Raw genomic sequence first — 25,651 nt, 5'->3', positions numbered from 1 at the left:
AATTTAAGCCTTGACAATTTAAATATTCACGCGCAAGAAGACGGAGCTCGTTTCGTTATTCGCGCTGTGTGGATATTTATGTGTGCGCACACATACAGTGAGTATCCTAGTAAACATAGCTGGTTAAGTCTTAAGTGAGCGTAAACAGTTCTACGCATGTGTAACAGTATCAGTATATTAGATGCATTCGCTCTTAAAGTGACAGTAGTCTAATATTCCTAATATTCCTGTTGCTGTCTGTGTTTTTAATGTTAATCAAACAACAAAGGACAAAGAAAAAGTCACTCTTGACTTAATAACTTTTGTAACTTTTAAATAAGCTGAAATACTAAATAACTAAAACCGCAATAATACATTATTATTATCCTTTAATAAGGATTAATAAGAATCTTTAGTTTAAAAGACGTCTAATAGCCGTCCAAACACAGCGCAGACGTCTAAAACAAGGCAAAACTAAATGAAACGACTTGTCTATTCTTGGGATATGGTTTAGACATCTATTAAATTTTCACTGACAGCCCAAATTTTGCCTTGTTTTAGACGTCTGGGCTGTGTTTGGACGGCTATTAGACGTCTTTTAAACGCAAAATTTGATGTTTTCTGGGTATGCAGAGTTATTATACATTTGATTACTTCATTAAATTACTGTACCTGAAAACAACTGTCAGATCTACCTGAAAAGCATTGTTTATTTCATTTGAATCTTTGTTATATTGTATTTATTAACTTGATATAATTAAAGTTTCTCGTGATGTTAGAAAACCTTTGGTCGAAATGCTACTGCTTAAATGCTTAAAAGAGCCGAATTAAAGCAGATAGTGAAGGAAGAGCATCAACAAGTGCTCACGACAGAATGCACCTGATGAATGTCTAGAGTGACCGACCAGAAGTTTCCCAGACTTCCATCTGTCACTTCAGAGTTGGCATCATCATGTGATAAAGACTCGGTACCTGGTGGGATGGTGAATCCGGGTGGCAGCTGAATGGTAGTTTGCTGTTGCGGTGGTCTGACGATCAGCTGCGGCGTTACGAGCCTCTGTTGCGCAGGAGTCTGCGCGGGTCTGACGCCCGGAGCCGCACTGACACTGACAGCGGGTTTGACAGGCGTTGCTGCGGGCGCGGCGGGAGGCGACGCGGCTTTCGCGTTGTTCCCGGGTGCTTTGCTGTGGTTCACCTGCGCGCCCGCCGCTCCAATCCGCGCGCCCTGCTGGACCAGCGCGGACACCGACGTGCCGTTTCCATTCTGCGCGATGCTGGCGATGATGTGACGCGGGAGTCGGTGCAGGGCGATGGTGGGCGTCCCGCGGTCCAGCGCGATCGCCTGCGGGTTACTGGCCACGGTGACAGTCGGGCTGGAGGTGCTGGGTGATGCTGATGCTGATGCTGATACTGCGCCGTTGAGACTGTGGGACGCTGAGGCGCGTCGGGCGCGCGCGTTCGGGTGTTTCTTGCGGGTGTCCCTCGGGCTCTCACCTTTGTTGCCCGGTGCAGGAGCGGATCCCCCGTCGGAGGCTGCAGCCGTAGTGATGATGATGATGCTGCCGTGAGACTTCAGAGGACTCTCCTTCTCCAGGGCTTTGGCGTGTTTCTCCATGCTGGAGTCTTTCGGGTCTGAATCCGGGTTGCGCGCCGCTTTCCGCGCGTTCTGCTGCTGATGTGTTTGTTGTTGTGGTTCTGATGGAGAGTCTACATGAGCTCTTCCTCCTGCTTGCTGCTGCTGCTGCTGCTGCTGCCTCGCGCTGCCCGGGCGCGCGTTCTCGGGCGGCGCGCGCGTCGCGTCGCGTTGACCCCCCAGCTGAGACTCCAGCGAGCCCACTAGATCGCTCACGGCTTTCTCGTCCACCTCGGAGAAGAGCATGTCTTCCAGAGGGTCGGAGGCGCCCGCCATGTTCGCTCGCTCTGTGTGTGTGATGGGCTGTCTGCTGGTGCGCGTCCACGAGCGCGAGTGCGCAGTCGTGTTACTATGGCATTGTGGGAATGGATATGACGTCAGAGGGCCAAAGCCAAACAGTTGTCCCCCTGTTACAACTCAAGGCTGTCGAGGATAGTCTACTACTATACACACGAGTTTGGAGAGATAGATAGATAGATAGATAGATAGATAGATAGATAGATAGATAGATAGATAGATAGATAGATAGATAGATAGATAGATTTTAGTAGATTGTATCATACAATTACACCATTTTATTGATTTCATTAAATATTCATATAACCATTAATATGCATTCTGTCTCTCTTATTAATAAAAGGTCCATGCAGCAAGTGAGAGTTAAAGGTTAGCGTAATAAAGTAAGGCAAAAGATACAGAATATTCAAAGGAAATTGACATTTAAGCATTAGAAAATAGATTATGGTGGAAAGGTTTATGAAAGTTTCTGATTTCAAAGCATGATTACAAACTTGGAATAACGTCATAAAGCTTTTACACTTTCAGTGTATTTAGTCTTTCATTTTTTTTTTTCCTGCTGTTTGTAATCTGACATGCCAGATATGTCACTGTGAAACAACAAATGCCTTTGCAGACCAGCTCTCCTCATTGGCTCAGTGTGTGTATTCCTGAGATCATAGAGATCATCCTGAACACTCATAACATATCACAGTTTCACAGCCACTGTTAACAAGGGTATGATAATAACTGTTTAATAAATAGGCCTATTTTGATTCCTTGCAGTAACTGTTGATGTGGTGGGATTTCATTTCAGGGTACCTTATTAATTTATATAACTTAATTGTTTTAACTTATTATTTTGTAACATAATATAACATAACACAATAATAACATGACACAATATAATATAACATGACATGCTATAATATAATTTAAAATGTCATGATATAATATAATAAAAAATGACAATATAATATAATAATTAACAATGAACAATTGCAATAATTAACAATTCTCAATTGTGCTTGAGAATATACTAATCTCATTTAGCCATTCAGGTCAACACAGTTAGGGTTAGGCTACCCATATTTTATTCTTTGGGTTAAGCGAACCCTAACCCAATTCAAAATGTCCCTTTATTTACTTCTAAGGTCTTACATTAAATAATACGGGTTAAATAGCATTTTCTCTTACATAATTCCCAATGTAACGGGAATTTTCCTAAAATCCCGCGAACTCTCGCGATGCCAGCGTGAGGGCGCGAGGGAGGGGGGAGTAGGCTCGTTTCCCAGCATGCAACTCGAATCAGTTCAGTGCGGAGGAAAATGAACTCGGCCATGTCGTGTTAAACACAGGCTGAAAGAAAACGACGTCAAATCACCGAGAAACACTCTTAAGTCCGATAAAACCGAGCGCAAAGACGACCAGAGGACTCGAGCAGCTTCACGGGAGTGACTTAGAGCAGAAAGATGAGCGGAGGGACGCCTTATATCGGCAGCAAGATCAGTCTGATCTCAAAGGCCGAGATCCGATATGAAGGAGTTTTATACACGATCGACACTGAGAACAGCACTGTAGCTCTGGCTAAAGGTACATACAATATATACACACACTCAATATTATATATATGTACATTTAATATACCCACAGAGGACATATATAAGGGAATTTCACATCAACACAGAATTCAGTTATAGCCCTGGCTAAATGTAAACACAATACACTGACACTCACATATTTACACTAATCAGAGATCCTCCTGAGACAGCAAAGACGTTTTTTCAATTTAGTATTTTTTTATGTCAATACATTGTTTAGAGGATAAGAATCAAATGGGGAAAAAACATTGTTTTGTTATGCTCTGTCCTCTGTAGTGGATGGCATGAAATGACATGGGCAAAAACAATGGGATTTCTTTTCATTCACCAATCAATTTTAGGTTTCAGGATTTGTTTTAAACCAAACTTTCTATAAAGACGATTCTCAATCTCAACTGTGTTATGAAAGATGTAACGGAATGAATTTACATGTCATTATACTATATAACTATAATACTATAAAATGGCCATAAATGTGTAGTCCTATTCAAAACAATGTAACTAGACACTGTATCTAATTTGCATAATAATGTGTTCTTGAGTAATAATTGGTGACATATTCGTAATAGGCTAGTTGTTGTGTTATAAATATGATTTAAGTCCTGTTTTGTACAGTCATATTTTGATTTTAAAAAACACACAAAAAAAACATAACATTTCCCTTAGATGTTTATTTGTGACAAACAATTTGAAAATTAGTCTGTTTTAAATGATGATAATTTCAAAATATTATCATTTCAGTGCTAAATTTGATCACTAATTTAATGTCAGTCGTGTTTAAAGACCAAGGAGAAGTTGTTATGGTGAAACCTCCAAACATTTGTTGTCTGAAAAGCCCTGAACGTGCTCTTTACAGGACATTTAGACTTGAAACTGTTACATGTATGTTGTCAGAGAAATTCACTACAATATAATGTCCTCTACTGTGTGGACCACAGTCTGTTCCTGGCTCCCAGGAGGATATGAGAGAGGCTGAATACACTAACACTGAAAACAGCACTTTTCTGGTTTACTTTTTCTGAGTTCGATCAGGCCTAAATCAGTTATACACATTATAAATGCAAAGTAAATATATACACACCAGCACCTGGCTACAGGACCTGGAGGAAGACAGGGAGCGGATGAAAAAATATATGATATATGTGACCCTGGATCACGTCACCAGTCTCGAGTCGCACGGGTATATCTGTGGCAATAGCCAACAATACATGTATGGGTCAAAATTATCGATTTTTCTTTTATGTCAGAAATCATTAGGATATTAAGTAATTGTTCCATGAAGATATTTTGTAAATTTCCTACCGTAAATATATAAAACATTTATTTCTGTGAGTGAATGCAGCACAATCGCGAAGATAAGTGCACAAATTTAAAGGTAATTTTCTCAATGTTTCGATTTTTTTGCACCCTCAAATTCCAGATTTTCAATAGTTGTATCTCGGCTAAATATTGTCCTATCCTAACAAACCATACATCAATGGAAAGCTTATTTATTCAGCTTTCATCTGATGTGTACATCTCAATTTAAAAAAAATACCCATGTGACTGGTTTTGTGGTCCAGGGTCACATGTTGCTTTTTTTGTGTGAATTTGAACATTTTCCTTTCTCTTCTAGTGAAGTCCTTCGGCACTGAGGATCGCCCCACGGACAGGCCTATCCCCCCTCGAGATGATGTCTTTGAGTACATCATATTCAGAGGAAGTGACATCAAAGACCTGACAGTGTGCGAGCCGCCCAAACCCACCTGTAACCTTCCTCAGGATCCTGCCATCGTGCAGGTGAGCTGCACACACACATTCAGGGGTTTCTGCAGAACATAAAGCCGTGTGAATGCTGACCTGTTCTTGTGTTCATGTGCAGTCGTCTCTGGCATCCACCGCCGGCCCCTCGGCTCCTTCCTTCCAGTCATACGCCCCCTTCAGCCGGGCCCCGTACAACCAGTTCAGCTCCAGTCCTCTGGTGTCCCAGCCGTTCGGAGCAGCGGTCACTGGTGGTGAGTTCACACTCGCTCTTGTTGTTTACAGGGGTTTAATGTGCAAATACAGCTCATTTTCAGAATTTTTGCCAAATATCAAATCGAAACAACATCAGGTGCTTTAAGGCAAGACACTACAGGCAAAACTATTGTTCTGTTTTCCATGCACTGGTCAGTTTTGAATAATATAAAACAAGGGGATGGACAGGCGTAGCGCCAAACATTAGTCCCAAACTGATAAGTGATGTCTTCTTGCAGACCGTAGATCCTAAAGTAAATCAAAGATAAGAAAAAAAGAAAAAAGATCCGCACACGAATATCGACCAAAAAGCTCACAAGATTAATTTTCCAGCTTTTTGGCCGATATTCATGTACGGAATTTTTTTCTTTTCTTTTCATCCTTTTTTTTCTCAGTTTTGAATAATAACTTGTCCTCTTTAAGAGTAATGGAAAGAACGCTTCCAAAATAAACATTAAAGTGTTTATTGTTTTACAGTTGATCTATTTACAGTAGGGCTGTGCGATTATCGTAATTGATTTTTCTATTTCGATTTTGGCTTCTAATGATTATGAAAGCAAGATAATCGAGGTAAAAGGATTATAGTGCCTGTGCCTCCTTTCCTTCACAGCGGTGCGCTTTCGCTTCTCCCTAAAAGCCCAAACTTAACATCCAAATGTAAAATGCAGTCTACTGTTGCTAAACTGCGGGATGTGCGTGATCTTAAACAGTGATATTAAAACCACATTAAGCCACGAAAGACACACTGTTCGCGCCTAAACGGTCAAATAGCCTACACACAAATGTGGAAATGCTGTTTTGGTAAGTATCCTCATAAACACAGTCAGTTGTGTTTTAAGTGAACGTAAACAGTATCGTGTGTATCAGTGTATTGCATCCATGCAGATCTTAAAGTGACTAATAAATCTGCTGCTGTTATTAATGTTAATCAAACAAAAGACAAAGGCTGTGTTTACACTTGGCATTAACATGCGACCTGTATCCGGATGTTGTCCACATACACATTGAAAAGACAAGTGTAAACGTGCTTCTGATGGGAATGTTATCGGATCAGCGTGTCCAGGGCCGGAGGTAGTCGAGGACGCGTTGTGATCGGATCTCAGTGTAATGTAAACTCAATCCAGCCATCGTGTCTGCATTCAGGTGGACGTCACACAACCCCCCCACCGTCATTATTCCCCCTCCTCTCTCCGGAACTGAGAGTTGTGTGGTTTTGCGATACAGTCGAGTGTTTGCTTTCACACCCTAAAGTTGCAGAACCATTCATTTTCTATAAAGAACGCACATTTTTCCCACCACAGCTGGCAACGTTCTCGGATACGTTTCTCTGTACTGTTTCCATTACGGCATCTATCCACATTATTAGTACTTGCTTACTTGAGTACTTCATCCTCCTAATTTTTCGAGATTTGTAAAATGTAACCCGACTGAAAACTGTTTTGGTCGACTTTGCACCGGACCCATCCTTTTTTTTTTTTGCGGGAATGTGATATCAAATCAAGTATATTTGTATAGTGCTTTTCACAATACAGATTGTATCAAAGCAGCTTCACAGTATTAAATTAAAATAAAATAATACAACAAGGTTTGTTTCTAGTGGAATTTATTGATTGATAGAATAAAATTAAATATCCCCAAAATATCCCCAACTGAGCAAGCCAAAGGCAACAGTGGCAAGGAACCGAAAAAACTCCATCAAGTGACCTAATGGTGTCCTAAAACTCCATCAGGTGACCTAATGGAGAAAAAAAAAAACCTTGGGAGAACCCAGGCTCAGTCGGGGGCCAGTTTTCCTCTGGCATTTATGAACTAGAGGCCGGATTGTAGTTTGAACTGTAAGATTTAAAATGTTATATGAATGCCTGGCTGAAGAGATGCGTCTTTAATCTAGTTTTAAACTGGGAGAGCGAGTCCGAGCAACGAACAGTATCAGGAAGACTATTCCAGAGTTTCGGAGCTAAATGTGAAAATGCTCTCCCTCCTTTAGTGGACCTAGATATCCTAGATATGACCAAAAGCCTCGAATTTAGTGATCTTAAAGAGCGCGATGGATTATAGGGTGATAGAAGATCCGTTAAATAGACTGGAGCTAAGCCGTTTAGGGCTTTATAAGTCAGTAGCAATACCTTGTAATTAATACGGAACTTTATAGGTAGCCAATGTAGTGATGATAAAATCGGTGTTATATGATCATATTTTCTTGATCTAGTAAGAACTCTAGCGGCTGCATTTTGGACTAACTGTAGCTTGTTTATTGAGGATGCAGGACAACCAGCTAATAAAGCATTACAGTAATCTAGTCTCGAGGTCATGAATGCATGAACTAACTTTTCTGAACTAATATCCGATCTGTTATCCAGATACAGAAGCCACTTGATGTGGACAGGTGTAAACGCACCATGTCCTGATTGGCTTACCCGTTCTGCTTGATCGGATCACGGTGATCGCATGTTAATGCCAAGTGTAAACGCAGCCAATCACTCCCTGCTCTTGAATGAATAACTTTTGTAGTTTTCATAAGGTTGGGTCTATATTTATTGTATACTGCAGTGTTATTTTACATTTGATTGCTTTATTCAATTTCTGTTGTTGGCTATTACTATCTGAATACCACTGTTAGTACATCTGAAAAACCTAAACACTGCTTATTTAATTTTTGTTTTGTCTGTAATTAGTTTCTTTGTTATTATTGTGTTGCTGACTGTTTGTCTTTTGTAACTGTTTTGAGGACTTTTTACATGCATGAATTAACCTAGTATTAGTTTTTGCTGAAGTATCGATAATTGTGAAATTTCACTGACATTTAAAATTATTCATCATGAAAAGACTTTGAGCACATCACCCACTTATAATCGTGTTAAATAATCATGATTTCAGTATTGACCAAAATAGCCGCGTTTATGATTTTTGCCATAATCGAGCAGTAGGGCTGGATGATTAATCGAAAAGTAATCGAAACCGAAATTCAGAGCCTATAACCGACGTAATTTTACCAAGTCGGTTATTTCGGTTTTTTAATCCTATTAATATTTCCGCCCACTTTCCCCTTTAAACATATTACCGCGTGTGTAGTCACGTGACTCCGCCCCGTCCCTTAGCTCTGAACGCGCGTCTATTTCGCTTCAAACTCGCTTTGAATGGATTCAAAATGTTTAAGCGTAGAACTAGACGCGATAGACGCGAATTTGAATGTGTGTGTGTGTCAGAGAGAGAGAGAGAGGCACGGACGCGATCTAACAGTGGAAACATAAAAACATCATTCGTCATTATAACATCAACGTCAATTTGTTCATACAGGACATCATTAAAACTGCAAAATGTTTAGCCTACTTATATTTGTGTAAAACATAGTGCTTTTGTCAAACTGTAAACTCTTGTCAAACTGTAACCTACAACTGTCACCCAACCAAAATCACACACACACACTGTGTACATTTTTTTTATAAAAATATCAAATGATCTCATCTTTTTGGACATTCATCATATTGCATTGGTTTTCATTTCTTGTCCTAAAACAGAGCACTAATCTTTAACACATTCTACATTGATTAAAAAATAAAATCAAATGTGTTTTTAATGGTAGTATTATTTTATACAGAAATAAATTATTTATAATTCAGATGAGAAGTTAAAGTTAATTTAAATTTTAAGGAAACAAATATATTGATCTGAAATATAGCTAATTAATTTTAATTTCATTCTGGTTACCAAACATATCTCAAGGTCTTTTGAATAAAGGGTGGCAGTCTTTCATTATCCAACTGTTGTTGTGGACTATATACTGGAGAAGTATTTGTTCTCTATTTGAGTGAGACGTTTTTATGTGGCTAATTGAGCAAAGTGCTTTCATATATTTTATTACTAGTAGTATTAGTTCAAGAATAAAATAAAGATATCGGATTGATATTGGTATCGGCAAATAGCCAAAGCTGAGGTATCGGTATCGTATCATATCGAAAGTGAAAAAGTGGTATCGGGACATCCCTAAATCTTTCATTAGAAAAAATAACCGTGAACGTATTTACAGTATAAGCCTTGCCAGTGACATAGGATTTTTTTTTTTTAAATAATCGTTCAATAATCGTAATCGAGGTAACTTGTTTGATTAATTGCGATTATGATTTTAGCCAAAATCGTCCAGCCCTATCAAGCAGCCCTAATTGGCAGATTTCAATTAGTTCATATTTTTAAAGGCCGTTTTCTCAAAATTAGTCTGAAATCTCCACTTCAGCCGCACACACTTGGTCACACTTGGTTTCATTCTTACCTTTATTGTGAAGGTTTTTACAGAAGTTTTACAGAAGACGTTTAATCATTCACCTGATTTATGTAACATTTTATTCCTAAAACATACTGGATTTTTTTTCCCCTCTAAATCAATACATGCCATCAAAAAATAAAGAAATGTGAACCTGGCTTTATCTAATTTTTGGATTTTCTGTTCTGGAGATGTATAAAAATTAGTGCATATATAATTAGATAAGGCCTCATTTGCATGTGTAAACAACTTTTCAGAAAAATGTTACACTATTAAACTGTGGTGCCTTGCCTTGAGAGTTTGTCTACTGTTTGTCCTTATATTTTGAACTGTCCTGTTGTTGCCTTTGGTGCTAACATGGTATAAAAGCAGTGCAAGATAACTGGCCATATGTGAATAAATATGCACAATTTATACAGTGCATATTTGTATTTCAAATAGCAGGAGTCTAATCTGAAATGTGCATTACATTTATTCATTTAGCAGACGCTTTTATCCAAATGAGAAGCAGTTAAACTAACAATAGGACAACAGTATGCAAGTGCTGTGAACCTTCCCAGTTTAATCTAATGCAGTACGTGTACTTTGTTTTATTTTATTTTATATAAAGATAATAGATATAGAATAAAAGATAAAGTGTTAGCACATAACGTTTGCCAAAAAAAACAGAAAAAAAGTAATTCGGCCCTTCTTGAAAACTTTACTACACTGTTGCCATCTCTTACATTAGCAGACAAGCTATCGCTCTTTTTTTAATTATTTGCAGTCTTGTGTTTGAATCATTTTAAATGGATGGGAATATTCTGAAAATACAGTCGCATGTTTTTTCATGACATAGAATATTTTTTGAGTGAGTGAGGAGCGGATCTTATGGAAAGGTTGATTGCATGAGTGTTTGACTGCTGCATAACCTTCACACTAGTGTGTGACGTGTTAAAGCCCACACTTAAAGTTGTGCACTTCCTCCCCTCACAGGAACGAGCTCAGGTCCTGCGTTCGGTAGCGAGGCGAGCACTACTGCCCCTCAGTCCCAGACCTCTCGCTCGCTGAGTGCTCACAAACCCGAAGGTAACCGGATGGCCGACGCTAACGTGTGCAGAGTGGCTTTAGTGTGTTCGTCTTTTGGCCCGTGATGATGCAGGATTACAGCATGCGTCTTTGCCGTGTGATAGTTTTATGACTCGGGTCGAGTGTCAGTCTGTCAATTAGTGACTTTACAGACAACATGAAATCAAAATACTTAATAAATGCTGGTCTTATTGTGCACAATTTATCAGAGCACATTATTCTAAAGAAATGTTCATTTTTCATTAGATTGCAAGAACTTCTGTTGATGTAAGCAATGCCAAGTAAATACAGTATTGACTATAGAAATCATAGCCACTTTTCACAATCCAATCAGAATGGATGAAAGTTGTGATTCTGTGATGTTAAATGCATTGCAAATGATGCATATTTCATGTTGTCTTAACCCTTAAATGCATGAATGTTTCGCCAATCATCATTATATATTCGGGTCTTCAGCGACCCAGGTCTATATCTAACACATATGGCCCTTTAACTGCCGCATTAGTATAAATAAAACTCTCTTGATATTTTAAAAACAATTACAAAAGAATAAAATAAAGCAGATTGTGTTACCTTTTGGAACTTGGAAGGGTTCAGTTTGAGTTGATGCTTTTTACCATCATCACCGTCATCGACAGTGCATTCAGCATCTGGCTCAAATTCACCATCTCAACCATATTCTTGATCGGTTTCCAGTCTTCAAAATCAATATTTTGGTCTCTGACAGCTTCTACACCAGATCCACCTTCAAGACAGTGACACTAATATCTGATTGCGGACAGTACTTGCTCTACAATAAATCGCAGAGCCATTTCAATGTTTGCTGATGATGCTTCTGTATTCTTTTGTTTTATGCCTGCGGTAATTATGGGTAATTATCAGAGATTCAACTATTGTTGCACAGAAAAAAAGGTTACACAAGGACACTGTAAAATAAAGTGTTAACGAAAAAAATATACTTGCACTATTACATATACGGGTCACTAGCGACCCTATACACTTTTATAAAAAATAACAAAAATCTTGTAATATTGTTTATAATGAATACAATGATTGAGGAATACTAAGAGGGTTGAGATCTAACTTCTAATAAAGAATGAATGTAGGAGAGGGTTGTAAATGATGTCCTGGGTCGCTAAAGACCTGAGGAATTCGTTTTAGAGTTAATTAACATCGCATGAAATGATACAGAGAACTGGTGTTTCCGTCATCTAAGGGCATTTTCACACCTATAGATCGTTTGTTTTGTTCCGAAACGGGGACTTATTTTGTTACAATGTTGCATTTTCTTGGTTCGGTTCGCTTTCACAAGGCAACCTGTGTTGCCAAAATGTGTTAATGCAAGTCTCATGCGCGTACAACTGTCCTCTTATTGGTCAGAATTTCCTCTGCGTCATCCATCAAGATGATTGACAGGTTCGCTCCATGAGCTTTTTTTAACTGTGATAACTAATGTGCTGTCTCACAGAATCAGGCACTACTGGTTTTTATATTAAAAAAAATTCCGTTATGAATAATAATACCATTTGGTCCGTTGGGTCGGATTGCTTTCACACCTCAAGCGAACTTAAGTTTGTTTGCAATCGGGCCGAGACCACCGCGTTCAGGCAATCTCGGAGCGATTGCCTCGTTCACATATGCCTAAACGAACCGAACCAAGGGAGAAAACGCACCCGGTTCCAAAACAAATGCAAATTTTTTATTTTATTTTTTGGTCCGTTGTTCATTTTGTGAGTCGTCTTTTTCAGGTCGTTCCAGCCCATCTTTAGAGCACTCGAGGAAGACCCCGACCAAGGAGCATTCGGTGCAGACGGCCACAGTCGCTCCCCCTGCGGTGTCCACCAGTTCAGGGACTCAGAGGAGCGCTGGAGCCGCCCGACCGGCCCTCAACACACAGAAATCTGCGGAAAACCAGGAGCAAAAAGGTGAGAATCAGGGAAGTTCAGAGCTGGAAATTTATGTACAGATATTGTTGAATTGTGATATATTTTGTTCATCTACAGCGTCTGATGTCCAGAAGATTCCTCGGCCAGAATCGGATTCAAACAGGCCTGATAACAAAGACCCAATCAAACGCCAGTCTGGCGGTGAGTCACTTTAAAACGTCTCTTCCACATTTGCATATACAGTACTGGCCAAAAGTGATGTCCGGCCTATGAAAATTAACACCTTCACCCTTTATTAAAGTATTATTTTAAAAAAAAAGTTTTTTTAAAGATTATCTAAGCATATTTGTGTAGTTGTGCTTGGAGTCAGTGGTTTTATTTGTGATAACACAATGAGAAATTGTGCGGGCATAATTTTTGGCCAGGCTATCATACAAAGAAATTATGAACACATACAAAAATGAGAGAACCAACGAAATATTAATAACTGATTAGCTTGTAGTCAATGTATGCATTTTCCTGTGAGCTTTTTAATTTTCTATGCATTTTATTTTTTGCATAGTAAAATAAAGCCTGTAGCTGTAGTTTGCCTTTTTTGCCAAACAATATTTTTCCCTCATATTTTGATGGTTTAATTGAACTTGTCCAGAGAGGATATTTGTTTATCCTGCATCACTTTTGGCCACTACAATACCATTTACTCATGGAACTCTTTTGACAGCATTTTATATTTGTATTGTATATTTGAATGTACTTCTCTTTCATGAATGCTTTTCTTTTATATTGTTGTGTTTCTCTTTAAATTTTTCTTGTTTTTGTGAAGCGCTTTGAGATGTAACTTTTAAAGGCGCTATAGAAAATAAAGTTTATTATTATTATTATACTGTACTTCATTGATCAGGGCCTTAAGCATCATTGTAAGATACATACTACATAGTTGTAGTTTGCCTTTTTTGTGAATATTTATGCATATTTTGATGGTTTAATATAACTTGGTTGACCACCATTGAATGTTTTTAATGACCCTGCATCACTTTTGGCCACTACTGTACATCATCACGATCTGGGGCCTCATTTATAAAACTGTGCGTAGGATCCTTACTAAAAGTGTACGTGCGCCCGAAAGCCAAAAATGGCGTACGCAAAAAAAATTTCAGACTTATAAAACCGTTCGTACGCCAGAACCTGCGCAGAATTCACTTTATAAATCCCAGTCAGCGGAAGATTGTGCGCACATGCGTCTACTCCCCGAAATAACCATATATGGAGCTTACAACGCCTAGTTTTACTATGCAGATCCTCATCTGCATATAATTTGCATATAATTATTCATCCACGTGATAACGTTTAACGGTACAAGACACATTACATTAATAAAAATCAAGTAGTTGCCTATCCTTGCCTTGTTTTTGAATACATAAATCAAATAGTGTAAAATACATTTCAGAGAAAGTTTTTTTCTCAATCTTTTCCACTGGCCGAATTGTATTTTTAATTGATTTCTATTTTTAATGGAAACGGATAGACCTTGTGCATTATTTGCACTAAACTATTTTCTCAGACAATCTGGTATTATCATGATAAGCAATTATCTCTGTGGTTAAAACATTAAAACACAGCACGCCACAGGAAAAGTGTTCAAAAGCATCGCATCCACAACAAATATTTCTATTGATTGAATATAAAAAATGTTGTAACTTCTCAGTATGATTTCATGTTTAAGTGTTTAAATATTTGAATGGCATATTTAATCTAAATGTTTATATCATAAGTAAAACATAGTTTAAATCATTATTTTATTTATTTAAACTGCGTCAGTTTCACTAAACGGCCCAACGCGCTCGCTGGCGCGGACATTTAAGAAGGGATGGATATTTGCTTCAGGTGACAGGCTTGGTGAGTGAAATTATATTTGTATTATCTTTCTGTAGATGTTTAATTTTCTTTAGATTTTCTGTCTAAAAGTGACCAAAAAGACACTTAACTCCAGCTCACCATCGGTGTCGCCAAACTGCTCCATCTCCAAAACGTTCGTACGCATGGGTCAGAGTTTGCGTGCAGGTGCGCAAATTTTACCGTCAAGTTTGTTTTTATAAATCACAACTTATTCGTCTAAAGTGGCGTACGCCTCTTTCAGGTCCTGTTTTGTGCGTACGCAACGGTTATAAATGAGGCCCCAGGTCCGTAAGCATCATTTGTGTAATGGTTGTTTCTCCCTCCAGGTGGCGCTCCTCCAATGAGAAGGGGACGGGGCAGTGGTGGCGGAGGGGGTGGCGGCCAGCGGGGGCGGGGCAGATTTAACGGGCGTAGAGACGGACCAATGAAATTTGAGAAGGACTTTGACTTTGAGAGTGCCAACGCCCAATTCAACAAGGAAGAGATCGACCGCGAGTTCCAAAGCAAACTCAAGATTAAAGGTACAGTTACGGAAAACACAAACATGCATTGTTTCCATCCAAAGTTGCGAATTTATGTGCAAAATTGGAATATCGCATAAAACGTTTGCGAATAAAGCACTGTGAGTCAAAGAGAACAAAATCATCACTTCCTTGTAAACTGGCGATAAATATCACAAAAAAAAAGGAATGCAATAGGAGAAGCCACTGTATATAATACAGGCCTATATACACTCCTCAGACCGCGCAGACAAAACACAAACGTTAACTTTCTTTCGGAGGCAGATGCCTGGGAACGCAGTCGTTTAAGACCGTTCTGGAAGGTAATTATACTGAACTTTGATGACAGAATGACCAAAACAGCATTTCAGATGCTGTGCATTGAGATCAGTCCGCTGATTGGTCCAGTTATACCGTCCTATTTATCCGGTAAATGTGTTTACATCATAGTTTATGCTCATGATAAAAAAAAAAATTGGTAACACTATTTTACAGTGTCCTTGTTACATATGTTACATGTACTTACTATAGTAATAACAGTAAATTATGCATAATTACATGCAACTAATCTCAACCAAACCCCCCCAGTCCTACCCTAACCCTATAGTAAGTACATGTAGTTGCTTAATATTACTCAGTACTTAAATGTATAATTACACTGTAAGAATGACACCATAAAATAAAGTGTAACCAAAAATGTTTATGCAATATCCCAAAATGCACATAAAAATCGGTGGTCGGAAACATAGCTATTGTGCTTTTAGAGGGTTTAAAACAAAATGTAACATTAATTATTTTTTGTTTAAATGCTGAAATATGTTTAACAGGTTTTGTGAGGTTTTTTTCATAAGGGTGATTTTTTTTTTTTACTGACGGTTTATTGTCAGATGTGAGTTATAATGTCACTTTGCGCTGCAGATGAGAAGAGTGAGAAATCGGAGAAGACTCTGAACGGGGAGGAGAAGACCGATTCAGGTGTGGAGACCCAGAACAGTGAAGGCAACGCTGACGAGGAGGATCCACTGGGACCCAACTGTTACTATGACAAATCCAAGTCGTTTTTCGACAACATCTCCTGTGACGACACCAGGTGAGATCTCAGCTCTTTACGATGTACATTAAGGGCTTTGATTTCAGTTCACAAGCTCTCGATCTGATATCGATTCATTTGGAAATATTTTGGGTTCATGTTTATTTTTTGTATTCGTACTGTTTTTCACATACTCTATATTAGGGGAGAATTTGATTTTGGACGCAGCATAGGTGTTTCAGGTGTGCTACATTAGTCACATGACCTCACTACAGTGTTTAAGTCAGTATTTTTATTGCCTCGAAATTAGTTATTTTGCAGTTGTCCAGTTTTGTGTAAAAAATTAATTTTAACAGTGATCCAACAATGAGTGAAATATGTTAATTGTTGATGCTTTTTCATGTCTCATCTGGTTTGAACAGGGTGTAAATGCTTTGAGTGATTTAGTCACTATGGATTCAATGTAGTAATTTGTTGTTGTAAAGTTTAACAAAGTTTAACTCTTCTGTCTTTTCTAGAAAGGAGAAATCAGGAGGTGCTTTTGGAAGGTATATATTTGGAGTCTTATATATTTATATACATATAAATGTTTTTATGTTTTTATGAAGCCATGCTTATGATTCAGACTACCCAAATTCACATGTTGTCATGCAAGATTATTTATTCAGCTAGAAATGACTGAGTGTGAGTAAAAATATCCACTTTTACAAACAGTTAAAATTATTTAAATTAATTGGTCAATGTGTTGAAGCCCTGATCAAATGATATATAACAAATGGGCAAATCAAAAAATGTCAATTTGTGTTTTCAGGTGGCATGTTAAATGATTAGCCTACTACACATTTTGTTGTACATTACATTTATCTTATTTGTCCTTGACGTCTTATAAAGCAGCTATTTTTTGTAGCAGACACCAAATCTTGGAATACACTACATGAATTTTGCTCAGATTTTCAGTCTGTATGAGTTGACAATAGTTGCCGAAAGTCTGCGCCAGTCTTCAGATTTTAGGCAGTCGGAGTTGAAAGATTTCACAGAAAATGTGTGTAATGATGGGCACAGGCTTTTTTTAGCTTCAGACTATCATATCAAAACGAGCCAATTTTAGAACGAATATCATAGTGAATGACACGTCGCTATTGAAACCGAAGCTGTCCTTTATCTATTTCCTTTATCTTTATCTGTCCTTTAGTGTTGCGATAAAATACAATAACAATAGAAAAGTAAATGAACAGAACACGCTGAACAAATTAGCCTCAATATTTGAGTCATCAGCACAGATAAAACAACTGACTGCTCCACTCACCTCGAACTCCCATTGTAATCTATACTGTGAGTCTATACCGACCGCGTCGTTTTTACTTTTGCGACTTGGCACACAGAGTTAATACATCAACTATGGTGGTCATGTTCTGCAGATCCATGTTTGTCTCTTTCTCACGCGTCTCCTAGAAATGTCTTGTGTGTTTCTGTGTGAGTTTGTTGTGTTCAGAACCAGTTGAAAGTCTGGTAGTGTATAGGGGCTTTCGCATCAGGTGGTTATAGGAACTGTTATAGGAACTAGCCATTAATTTCCCATAGGACCATTTTCCTGGTTGCATTCGCACCGCCAGTATGAACTCTGAAGTGACAACTATGTAATTTAAGCGTGGCATTCAACATCTAGAGGATGGAGGACAGTGTGAACGGAGCTGTGTTTTTGTCATAATAATGGAGATGGAATATAAACATATAGTTATACGACTGAAAGAGCAAAAAGCAGGGCCAAGAGACGAAATCTATGACAACTTGCAGTGCTTCATTTCATCGAGGCTGAGAAAAGAACAACGCCGCAGACAAAGGCCTTATCAGGTAAATGCCGTTAACATTAGCTTTCTATATGTTTATGTCTTATCCGTGTTTTACATGTTAATGGAGTAAGTACATGTAAACTGTGTGTTTACACGACTTTTTAAAAATGTCTTGTGCCAGTGTTTAGGATGGCATACGTTCAGCCAATCAGTGTAGGAGTTAATTTTGTCCCTCCAAAAGGCGTTCCTATAACTAAAATCCTTCCCAAATCTTGCGGTGCAAAAATGGTTATAGTTATAGGCACTATAAAAATGTTCCTCTGGTTTGAAAGTCTCTTATAATCCTCAGTCGTTTAGTGTATGATGCGTAGGCCCGATTTCACAGACAGGACTTAGATTAAGCCAGGATTAAGCCTTAGTTCAATTAGGACATCTAAGTAGCTTTTATAATTATGCCTTAAAAAAAAAAAATTCTTGTGTGCATCTTGAGAAGCAAGTTGCTTTCAGTTAAAACAGCTGAAACACATTTTAGTCGGGCTATCTTAAGCCTTGTTTGTGAAGCCGAGGGTTAGTGGTTTAAATCTGTCCATATGTGAAGTTGTGTAGTGTATTCCAGCGCTGAGATGAATGTCGTGTAAACATGTTGCAGATTAGACAGGCCGCCTGCCAAAGGTGGATTTTTTTTCACACTGGGCCCTATTTTAAGGATCTAAACTCATAGTCTAAAGCGCACGCCGCAAGTTCACTTAGTGCGTGTCCGAATCCACTTTTGCTAGTTTAACGACGGGACAAATGGTCGGCGCTCCCGGCGCATGGTCTAAAAGGGTTGTCCCTATTCTCTTAATGAGTAATGGATGTGTTTTGGGCGCAACGTGCAATAAACCAATCAGAGTCTCATCTCCCATTCCCTTTAAAAGCCAGATGTGCTCGCGGAAGCGGTTCTGCTCGTGCGTGAGGTTAAAGCGTGCAAGCAGACCATCTACGGGACATAGCGTATGCGCATTCAGGACCCGCCTATAGGCGCATATTACTAATGTGTTCTTTAAATAACAAAAATAAATAAATACTGCGCCATTGACTTCAGACCAGGTTTCAGTTGGTCAATGGCTCAGTCTATTTCAGTTCCTCAAAATAGCAACGCACCAAAAATGCACCAGAACCCATGGGCACACAGATGGGCGCAAATTCATTTGCTATTTAAACAATGTGGCGCAGGACATGAAAATGATAACTGCGTCAGGCTGAAACTATCATAAAACACTTGCGTGGCGCTGCATTGCACCGGGTGTATGATAGGGCCTACTGTGTTGAATTGCATTCTGATGTGTTTTTCATTCCTTCTCTTCAGGGAACGGAGGCAGACCTGGGCGGAGGAGAGGAGGATGAACGCGGAGACGTTCGGTATTCCACTGCGTCACAACCGCGGGCGTGGAGGTTTCCGTGGCAGAGGCGGTGGCATGGGCTTCCGCGGGGGGCGCGGGCGCGCGGCTAGCAGGGGCTCGTTCATGCCCTCCCGCGGGGGCGGAGGCGGGTTCAGGGGCGGCTTCAGAGGCGGCAGAGGAGGACGGGAGTTCGCGGACTTTGAGTACAGGGTTAGTACTTCCTCTTTTACCCCAGTAATGGACCAAACATAAATATTAGAGATGCACGATGCGTTGTACAGTGTTATTTTTAACTACAAAACACTGTTGGCAATTGAAATATAGCTAAAATAAAATTTAAATATTAGATGAAAAAAATGTGTCTTGGCAACTAACTGAAATAAGTTTAAGTACTAAAACTAAGATGATAAAATTATTTTTTTTAAACAATTTACCAAAGCAGATAAATGTACTCAAATTTAAAGTACAATTAAATGAAAATTAATAATATAAAAATGAAAGCTAATTTAAAGTATTAATAAATATTGTAATGGCATATACAGTGAGGAAAATAAGTATTTGAACACCCTGCTATTTTGCAAGTTCTCCCACTTGGAAATCATGGAGGGGTCTGAAATTGTCATCGTAGGTGCATGTCCACTGTGAGAGACATAATCTAAAAAAAAAAATCCAGAAATCACAATATATGATTTTTTTAACTATTTATTTGTATGATACAGCTGCAAATAAGTATTTTAACACCTGTCTATCAGCTAGAATTCTGACCCTCAAAGACCTGTTAGTCTGCCTTTAAAATGTCCACCTCCACTCCATTTATTATCCTAAATTAGATGCACCTGTTTGAGGTCGTTAGCTGCATAAAGACACCTGTCCACCCCATCAGTAAGAATCCAACTACTAACATGGCCAAGACCAAAGAGCTGTCCAAAGACACTAGAGACAAAATTGTACACCTCCACAAGGCTGGAAAGGGCTACGGGGAAATTGCCAAGGAGCTTGGTGAAAATAGGTCCACTGTTGGAGCAATCATTAGAAAATGGAAGAAGCTAAACATGACTGTCAATCTCCCTCGGACTGGGGCTCCATGCAAGATCTCACCTCGTGGGGTCTCAATGATCCTAAGAAAGGTGAGAAATCAGCCCAGAACTACACGGGAGGAGCTGGTCAATGACCTGAAAAGAGCTGGGACCACCGTTTCCAAGGTTACTGTTGGTAATACACTAAGACGTCATGGTTTGAAATCATGCATGGCACGGAAGGTTCCCCTGCTTAAACCAGCACATGTCAAGGCCCGTCTTAAGTTTGCCAATGACCATTTGGATGATCCAGAGGAGTCATGGGAGAAAGTCATGTGGTCAGATGAGACCAAAATAGAACTTTTTGGTCATAATTCCACTAAACGTGTTTGGAGGAAGAAGAATGATGAGTACCATCCCAAGAACACCATCCCTACTGTGAAGCATGGGGGTGGTAGCATCATGCTTTGGGGGTGTTTTTCTGCACATGGGACAGGGCGACTGCACTGTATTAAAGGAGAGGATGACCGGGGCCATGTACTGCGAGATTTTGGGGAACAACCTCCTTCCCTCAGTTAGAGCATTGAAGATGGGTCGAGGCTGGGTCTTCCAACATGACAATGACCCGAAGCACACAGCCAGGATAACCAAGGAGTGGCTCTGTAAGAAGCATATCAAGGTTCTGGCGTGGCCTAGCCAGTCTCCAGACCTAAACCCAATAGAGAATCTTTGGAGGGAGCTCAAACTCTGTGTTTCTCAGCGACAGCCCAGAAACCTGACTGATCTAGAGAAGATCTGTGTGGAGGAGTGGGCCAAAATCCCTCCTGCAGTGTGTGCAAACCTGGTGAAAAACTACAGGAAACGTTTGACCTCTGTAATTGCAAACAAAGGCTACTGTACCAAATATTAACATTGATTTTCTCAGGTGTTCAAATACTTATTTGCAGCTGTATCATACAAATAAATAGTTAAAAAATCATACATTGTGATTTCTGGATTTTTTTTTTTAGATTATGTCTCTCACAGTGGACATGCACCTACGATGACAATTTCAGACCCCTCCATGATTTCTAAGTGGGAGAACTTGCAAAATAGCAGTGTGTTCAAATACTTATTTTCCTCACTGTACATAATACTAAATTGTTGTGATTATTGCAGAACCAATATTTATTTATTGTATTTCTTTTTTTGACACTATAATAACAACAGAACTTTTGTCAATACTGTAATTTCTGTAATATCACTCTTTCCTTGCATACAAAACAAAACGGTGACATTTGTACTCTTTCAGACTATTTAATAACTATAATAACTAATTAAATAAAAAATAAATAAAAAAATCATTATAAATTGATTTTTTTTATTTATTTTCTTATTTAATTAGTTATTATAGTTATTAAATAGTCTGAAAGAGTACAAATGTCACCGTTTTGTTGATGTAGATGTAGAGATGCATCATTTGAAAGAGTCCAAATGTCACTAAAGTGTCTTTTATGTAACATCTAATTTGTGCATTAATGGCTGTGCACTAATAGTTTATTAATTAGGAAGGCAAGTTATTTTATTGAATCCGATATTACAAAACCAATCGGTATAAATATCGGTAAAACTGATCATCGGTCGATCTCTAGTATCAGCCATTTAGAGTTTGGCATTTTGTCTTATTTGCCTGATATTGGACTATTGAGATTTTCCCACAAAATTAAAAAGTTTGATCTTTTTCTACACCAATGAAATAAGAGCAAATTGATTAAATATGTCTCATAAATATTACTAATACTAGTTCCTCTATTAGGGCCCTACAGATTTCATTGACAGAATCCTGGAATCCAGTCATAAAAATGGAATTTACTGTATAATATCACACAATATAAATAAGACTGAATTTGGGGAAAAGTAAAACTAATTTCATAGGGCCCCAATATATATATTGTGCGGCTACATTTTTATTTTACAGTACGTGAACTTCATGTACTTACCCAAGAAAGTACTGATAATATAAGTCACGGGTTAAGGTTAGGTTTAGAATAACTCAGTTATTGTTATTGCTATGATAAGTAGACTTTAAGGACTGTAAAATAAAGTGCTTTTCTAATGTTTGTCTTTGTTCTGTTTTTTCCACGTTTGTTTCAGAAGGAGAACAAAGTGTCGGCGTAGTCCAACATGACGACCAGATCATCCGAACAGCCAAGAATCTCCGATCATCACGTCTAGATTACCGCTTTGACTCCTGACTAACGGGAACGCCTCTGTCTAACACCAGCGCAGGGACGCCTGCCTTCAGCTGGACACGCAGCTTTCAGTTTCTCTCCTTTCTTCCTTTTTTAGAAAAAGAAAAAAAAACATTTGATGATCTTCTGATCTGCGTTCCATATGTTCGGAGGGGAGAGTTTGTGTACAAAATGCCGTAACTTCCATTGAATGATGATGATGATGATGATTATTATCTGGTATTTTTGCATCAACCTTTAGTTCCTTTGGTAATAAACAGAGGATGGTATTTGATATTATTCTGTTAGGTGTACAGAACCCCGCTGATACTGTGAGCGCTCCTCAGTCAAATAGCTTTATTATGTTATGATTTCCTTTTTAGTTTTTTGGATCTGTTCTCTGTCTCTCGAAGCACTGACACCCAGTGTCGAGGCTGTGGAGTTCGTGTCCGAGCTCCGCCACCTAAACAAAACACACTTTCAGTTCGACTCGCTCATCCGTCTGTTAAACGCAGGTGCTTTGCTTCAGTTCATAGATTGACATGGTTTCTAGTACTAGGTTTTGTAATCACCTTTTTAGTTCACTAGTTTATCGCAGCTGGATAATCTGGTCAAGCCGTTTGTTTTTTTGCTGCATTCTACCGTTATTGTCAGACACCATTGTCTAGCTGTAGGTCAACTCACAAAAACTGGTTCATGATTGAATGTATCGATGAATTCAACTCTTTCTTTTAAACGATTTTGTCCTGAAGTCCTCTCTATGCAGGCGGTCACGTTCTCCCTGCTGGATCAGACTGCTGTTCCTGTCTTCAAAATGTATTTTTAATATTTGAGTGCCAGTTATTCTTGCCTTTTGATGTCAATTATGTACATTTCCAAGAGGGCTTTTTGATATAAACTCAACTCAAACCTCTTTAACGACGAGCCCCATCACCGTTTAATGCCGAGATCTTCTGGAAAGATCCTGAAACCCTTTAAGAATCCGATTGGATGTTTTGAAATCGCGTTCATGTGCTCTTTAAAGACGACGCCGCCATAGAGTCGCACACGGCACACATGATGCGAAGGCTAAATTCGATGTCATTTCATAATGCTCTTATACCAGATGAATCTCGTCTCGGGACGTAAACGGGATTGTTTGGATGAATTGTGGCGGGATTATTTTAGTTTATTTTAAAACAGATGTTCGTCAATCGGGGACGTTCCCATTTTGCAGTATTCCAGCAACTTATAAACAGGATAAAACGACTGACGCATCGTGTAGAAACCTTTACGACATGTTTCCATGCTCAGTCTGAACAGGCGGCGAGTTTCACCTGAAATAAGTGTCCATAATAAGTCCATAAACCCCTCTATTGTGAATAGTTCTGTTTGATACACGTGTATGTTAATGTGTTATTTCAGGTACCAGCTGTTTATTGCTCTGTTAATGGAGTGAAGTTTGTTTACCCGGCGATCTCCTCTGAATGTCACTGAAGCACTAGTTCCTGCACTGTTAGATGGGAGGTCATTGTTGTTTTTGGTGTGCTTCATATTTTTAATTTGTGTTTCAGAGATCCAAAGACCGAATTACGGATAACATTTGGAGGAGAAGTGCTCTCTCTCAGCTGGTTCTGCATTATTTTTCTCATGTCTGTCCCCAGAGTTTGCCGTCTCTACTTGTGTTAGCTATAAACCGCTCCCTTTAAAAGCACTACGAACTGCAGAGATGTCCCGCAGGCAGCTAGAGATACGCAGTCTGACCCATCGCTCAGACCAGGGCATGATGGGAAACCTCTGAGCGAACCACAGATATTGGTGCTGAGATGTGAAACGAATCCTCAGGCCTGATATCGCCATGAAGTCGAGAGTTTAAACTGGACAGCCGTGCAGAAGCTTGATGTGATTATTGTGGTCAGTCCTCTGGAGGAATTTGATTGGCAAGTTTATGATTTTGTTTCTGTTTTTCTGAATTAAAGCAGTTGTTCATGGTGTGCTCGTAGAGGGCTTCAGACGGGGGCAAACTAAGGTTTTTAATCAAGAGAAATAAAGAAATAGTTGTTCAGTATCCTGTCCGTGTGTGTGTGTGTGTGTGTGTCCTTGTTTTTTTTTATCAATAAACATTTCTGCAAACAATAACAATTAGTCACATGTGCAATAATAGCATTTTTGTTAGATTATTTTAACCCTTGTGCATCAATAAAAATAAAATAAAAAAAGTTATACATGGTGTAACCACCTCCACTCTATACCTAGGTAAAGGGCTACACAAAAGAAGGGGGTTCTGCCTATTGAAAATTGTTGAATCTTCAGTATGAGGGAACCATCTGACTTATTTTATATTGCTTAATTGCACAGTGAAAATGAAAAACCCCATCAAAAATAGCCATATGAATTAAAACATTGAAAAAAGGAAATAAAATAAACTAAACTTTGACAATCATAAGCAGCTTGTTTCAATCTCAGATGGACACAATAGCAGTATTCTATTACCCATTCGTTTAAATACCACTTAATTCCATGGATAACATCACTTAGACAATCACAAAGCATAACTTATCTGTTAGGGTCCAAAGGTGCATGAAAGACATGGGCCAAGTCTCTGAGGGAAATCATGAGAGAAGTCTGAGTCCAGCAACAGCATCAATCCACAATGATCCATGAGGAAACAAATCAGTATCCACTTTCACCCACAGTCCTTTCAGTCATTTCTCCATGTATCCAACTTACTCATTCCTGCAGGCGTTTTCTACATTCTCTCTTACAAAGAGCATATTAATACTCAAAGTTCAGCAATATGTCAAAACATCACAAGTCAATCATAAAATAAATTCACTTAACATTGTGTACAGGTCAGTAATGGAGGCCCAAAACAGTTAAATCACCATCTCCCTTTAACACCTGTGACTTTCCCCAACACCACCTTCTTTCTCCAACATTCTCACCGTGACCTCTAGTGGCCGGGATGAACATTACACCCTGTAATAGTGGAGCTGTTACAATAGGTCCAAAGTGGACAAAAAGTTGGATTTGTGATTTGCTGTAGTTTTCTCTCTCCAATAGAAGCATACAGACAATTGTATTTTATTACACACGTACAAACCACACTCTGATATCCTTACCAACACACCCACACAATTATCGCTGCATAC

At 38.9% G+C, this 25,651-nt stretch overlaps 2 protein-coding genes across 9 annotated transcripts in view; one reads left to right on the top strand and one right to left on the bottom strand.

Moving 5' to 3' along the window:
- LOC311090011 (transcription initiation factor TFIID subunit 4) overlaps positions 1-1,964 on the bottom strand; it is a 101,310-nt gene extending 99,346 nt beyond the window's left edge. The window contains exon 1 of one of the 3 annotated variants that reach the window (XM_084125110.1): positions 952-1,964. In XM_084125110.1, coding sequence (XP_083981236.1) covers positions 952-1,888 — 937 coding nt within the window. In that variant the 5' untranslated portion in view covers positions 1,889-1,964. The remainder of the gene's footprint in view (positions 1-951) is intronic. The other 2 variants (XM_084125109.1, XM_084125111.1) reach the window with 2 other exon arrangements.
- A 1,200-nt stretch (positions 1,965-3,164) lies between these two features.
- lsm14ab (LSM14A mRNA processing body assembly factor b) lies at positions 3,165-24,567 on the top strand. 6 transcript variants are annotated; one of them, XR_014607774.1, is made up of 11 exons: positions 3,197-3,481; positions 5,105-5,268; positions 5,351-5,483; positions 10,718-10,810; positions 12,559-12,735; positions 12,814-12,897; positions 14,919-15,113; positions 16,011-16,182; positions 16,641-17,973; positions 19,261-19,504; positions 22,444-24,567. XR_014607774.1 is itself a non-coding variant. In XM_084124920.1 (11 exons), the coding sequence occupies exons 1-11, from the start codon at positions 3,361-3,363 to the stop codon at positions 22,465-22,467; spliced, it is 1,434 nt and encodes a 477-aa protein (XP_083981046.1). In that variant the 5' UTR covers positions 3,197-3,360; the 3' UTR covers positions 22,468-24,567. The 6 variants fall into 6 exon arrangements, 4 of the variants coding, with proteins under 4 accessions (XP_083981047.1, XP_083981046.1, XP_083981045.1 ...); XM_084124920.1 differs by having other exon boundaries at positions 16,641-16,670; positions 22,447-24,567; XM_084124919.1 differs by having other exon boundaries at positions 16,641-16,670.
- Positions 24,568-25,651: the final 1,084 nt, after the last annotated feature.

The sequence above is a fragment of the Abramis brama genome, assembly GCF_963993115.1.
Source record: "Abramis brama genome assembly, chromosome: 9".
NCBI lineage: Eukaryota > Metazoa > Chordata > Actinopteri > Cypriniformes > Leuciscidae > Abramis > Abramis brama.
The sequence above is the reverse complement of the archived record's forward strand: the minus strand, read 5'-3'. Positions and strand labels throughout refer to the sequence as shown.

Coding starts and splice junctions, on each gene's coding strand:
- lsm14ab (XM_084124919.1), top strand. CDS start 3,361: ATGAGCGGAGGGACGCCTTATATCGGCAGCAAGATCAGTCTGATCTCA. Junction 10,811..12,558: donor GAGTGCTCACAAACCCGAAG/GTAACCGGATGG, acceptor CGTCTTTTTCAG/GTCGTTCCAGCCCATCTTTA. Junction 15,114..16,010: donor AAGCAAACTCAAGATTAAAG/GTACAGTTACGG, acceptor TTTGCGCTGCAG/ATGAGAAGAGTGAGAAATCG.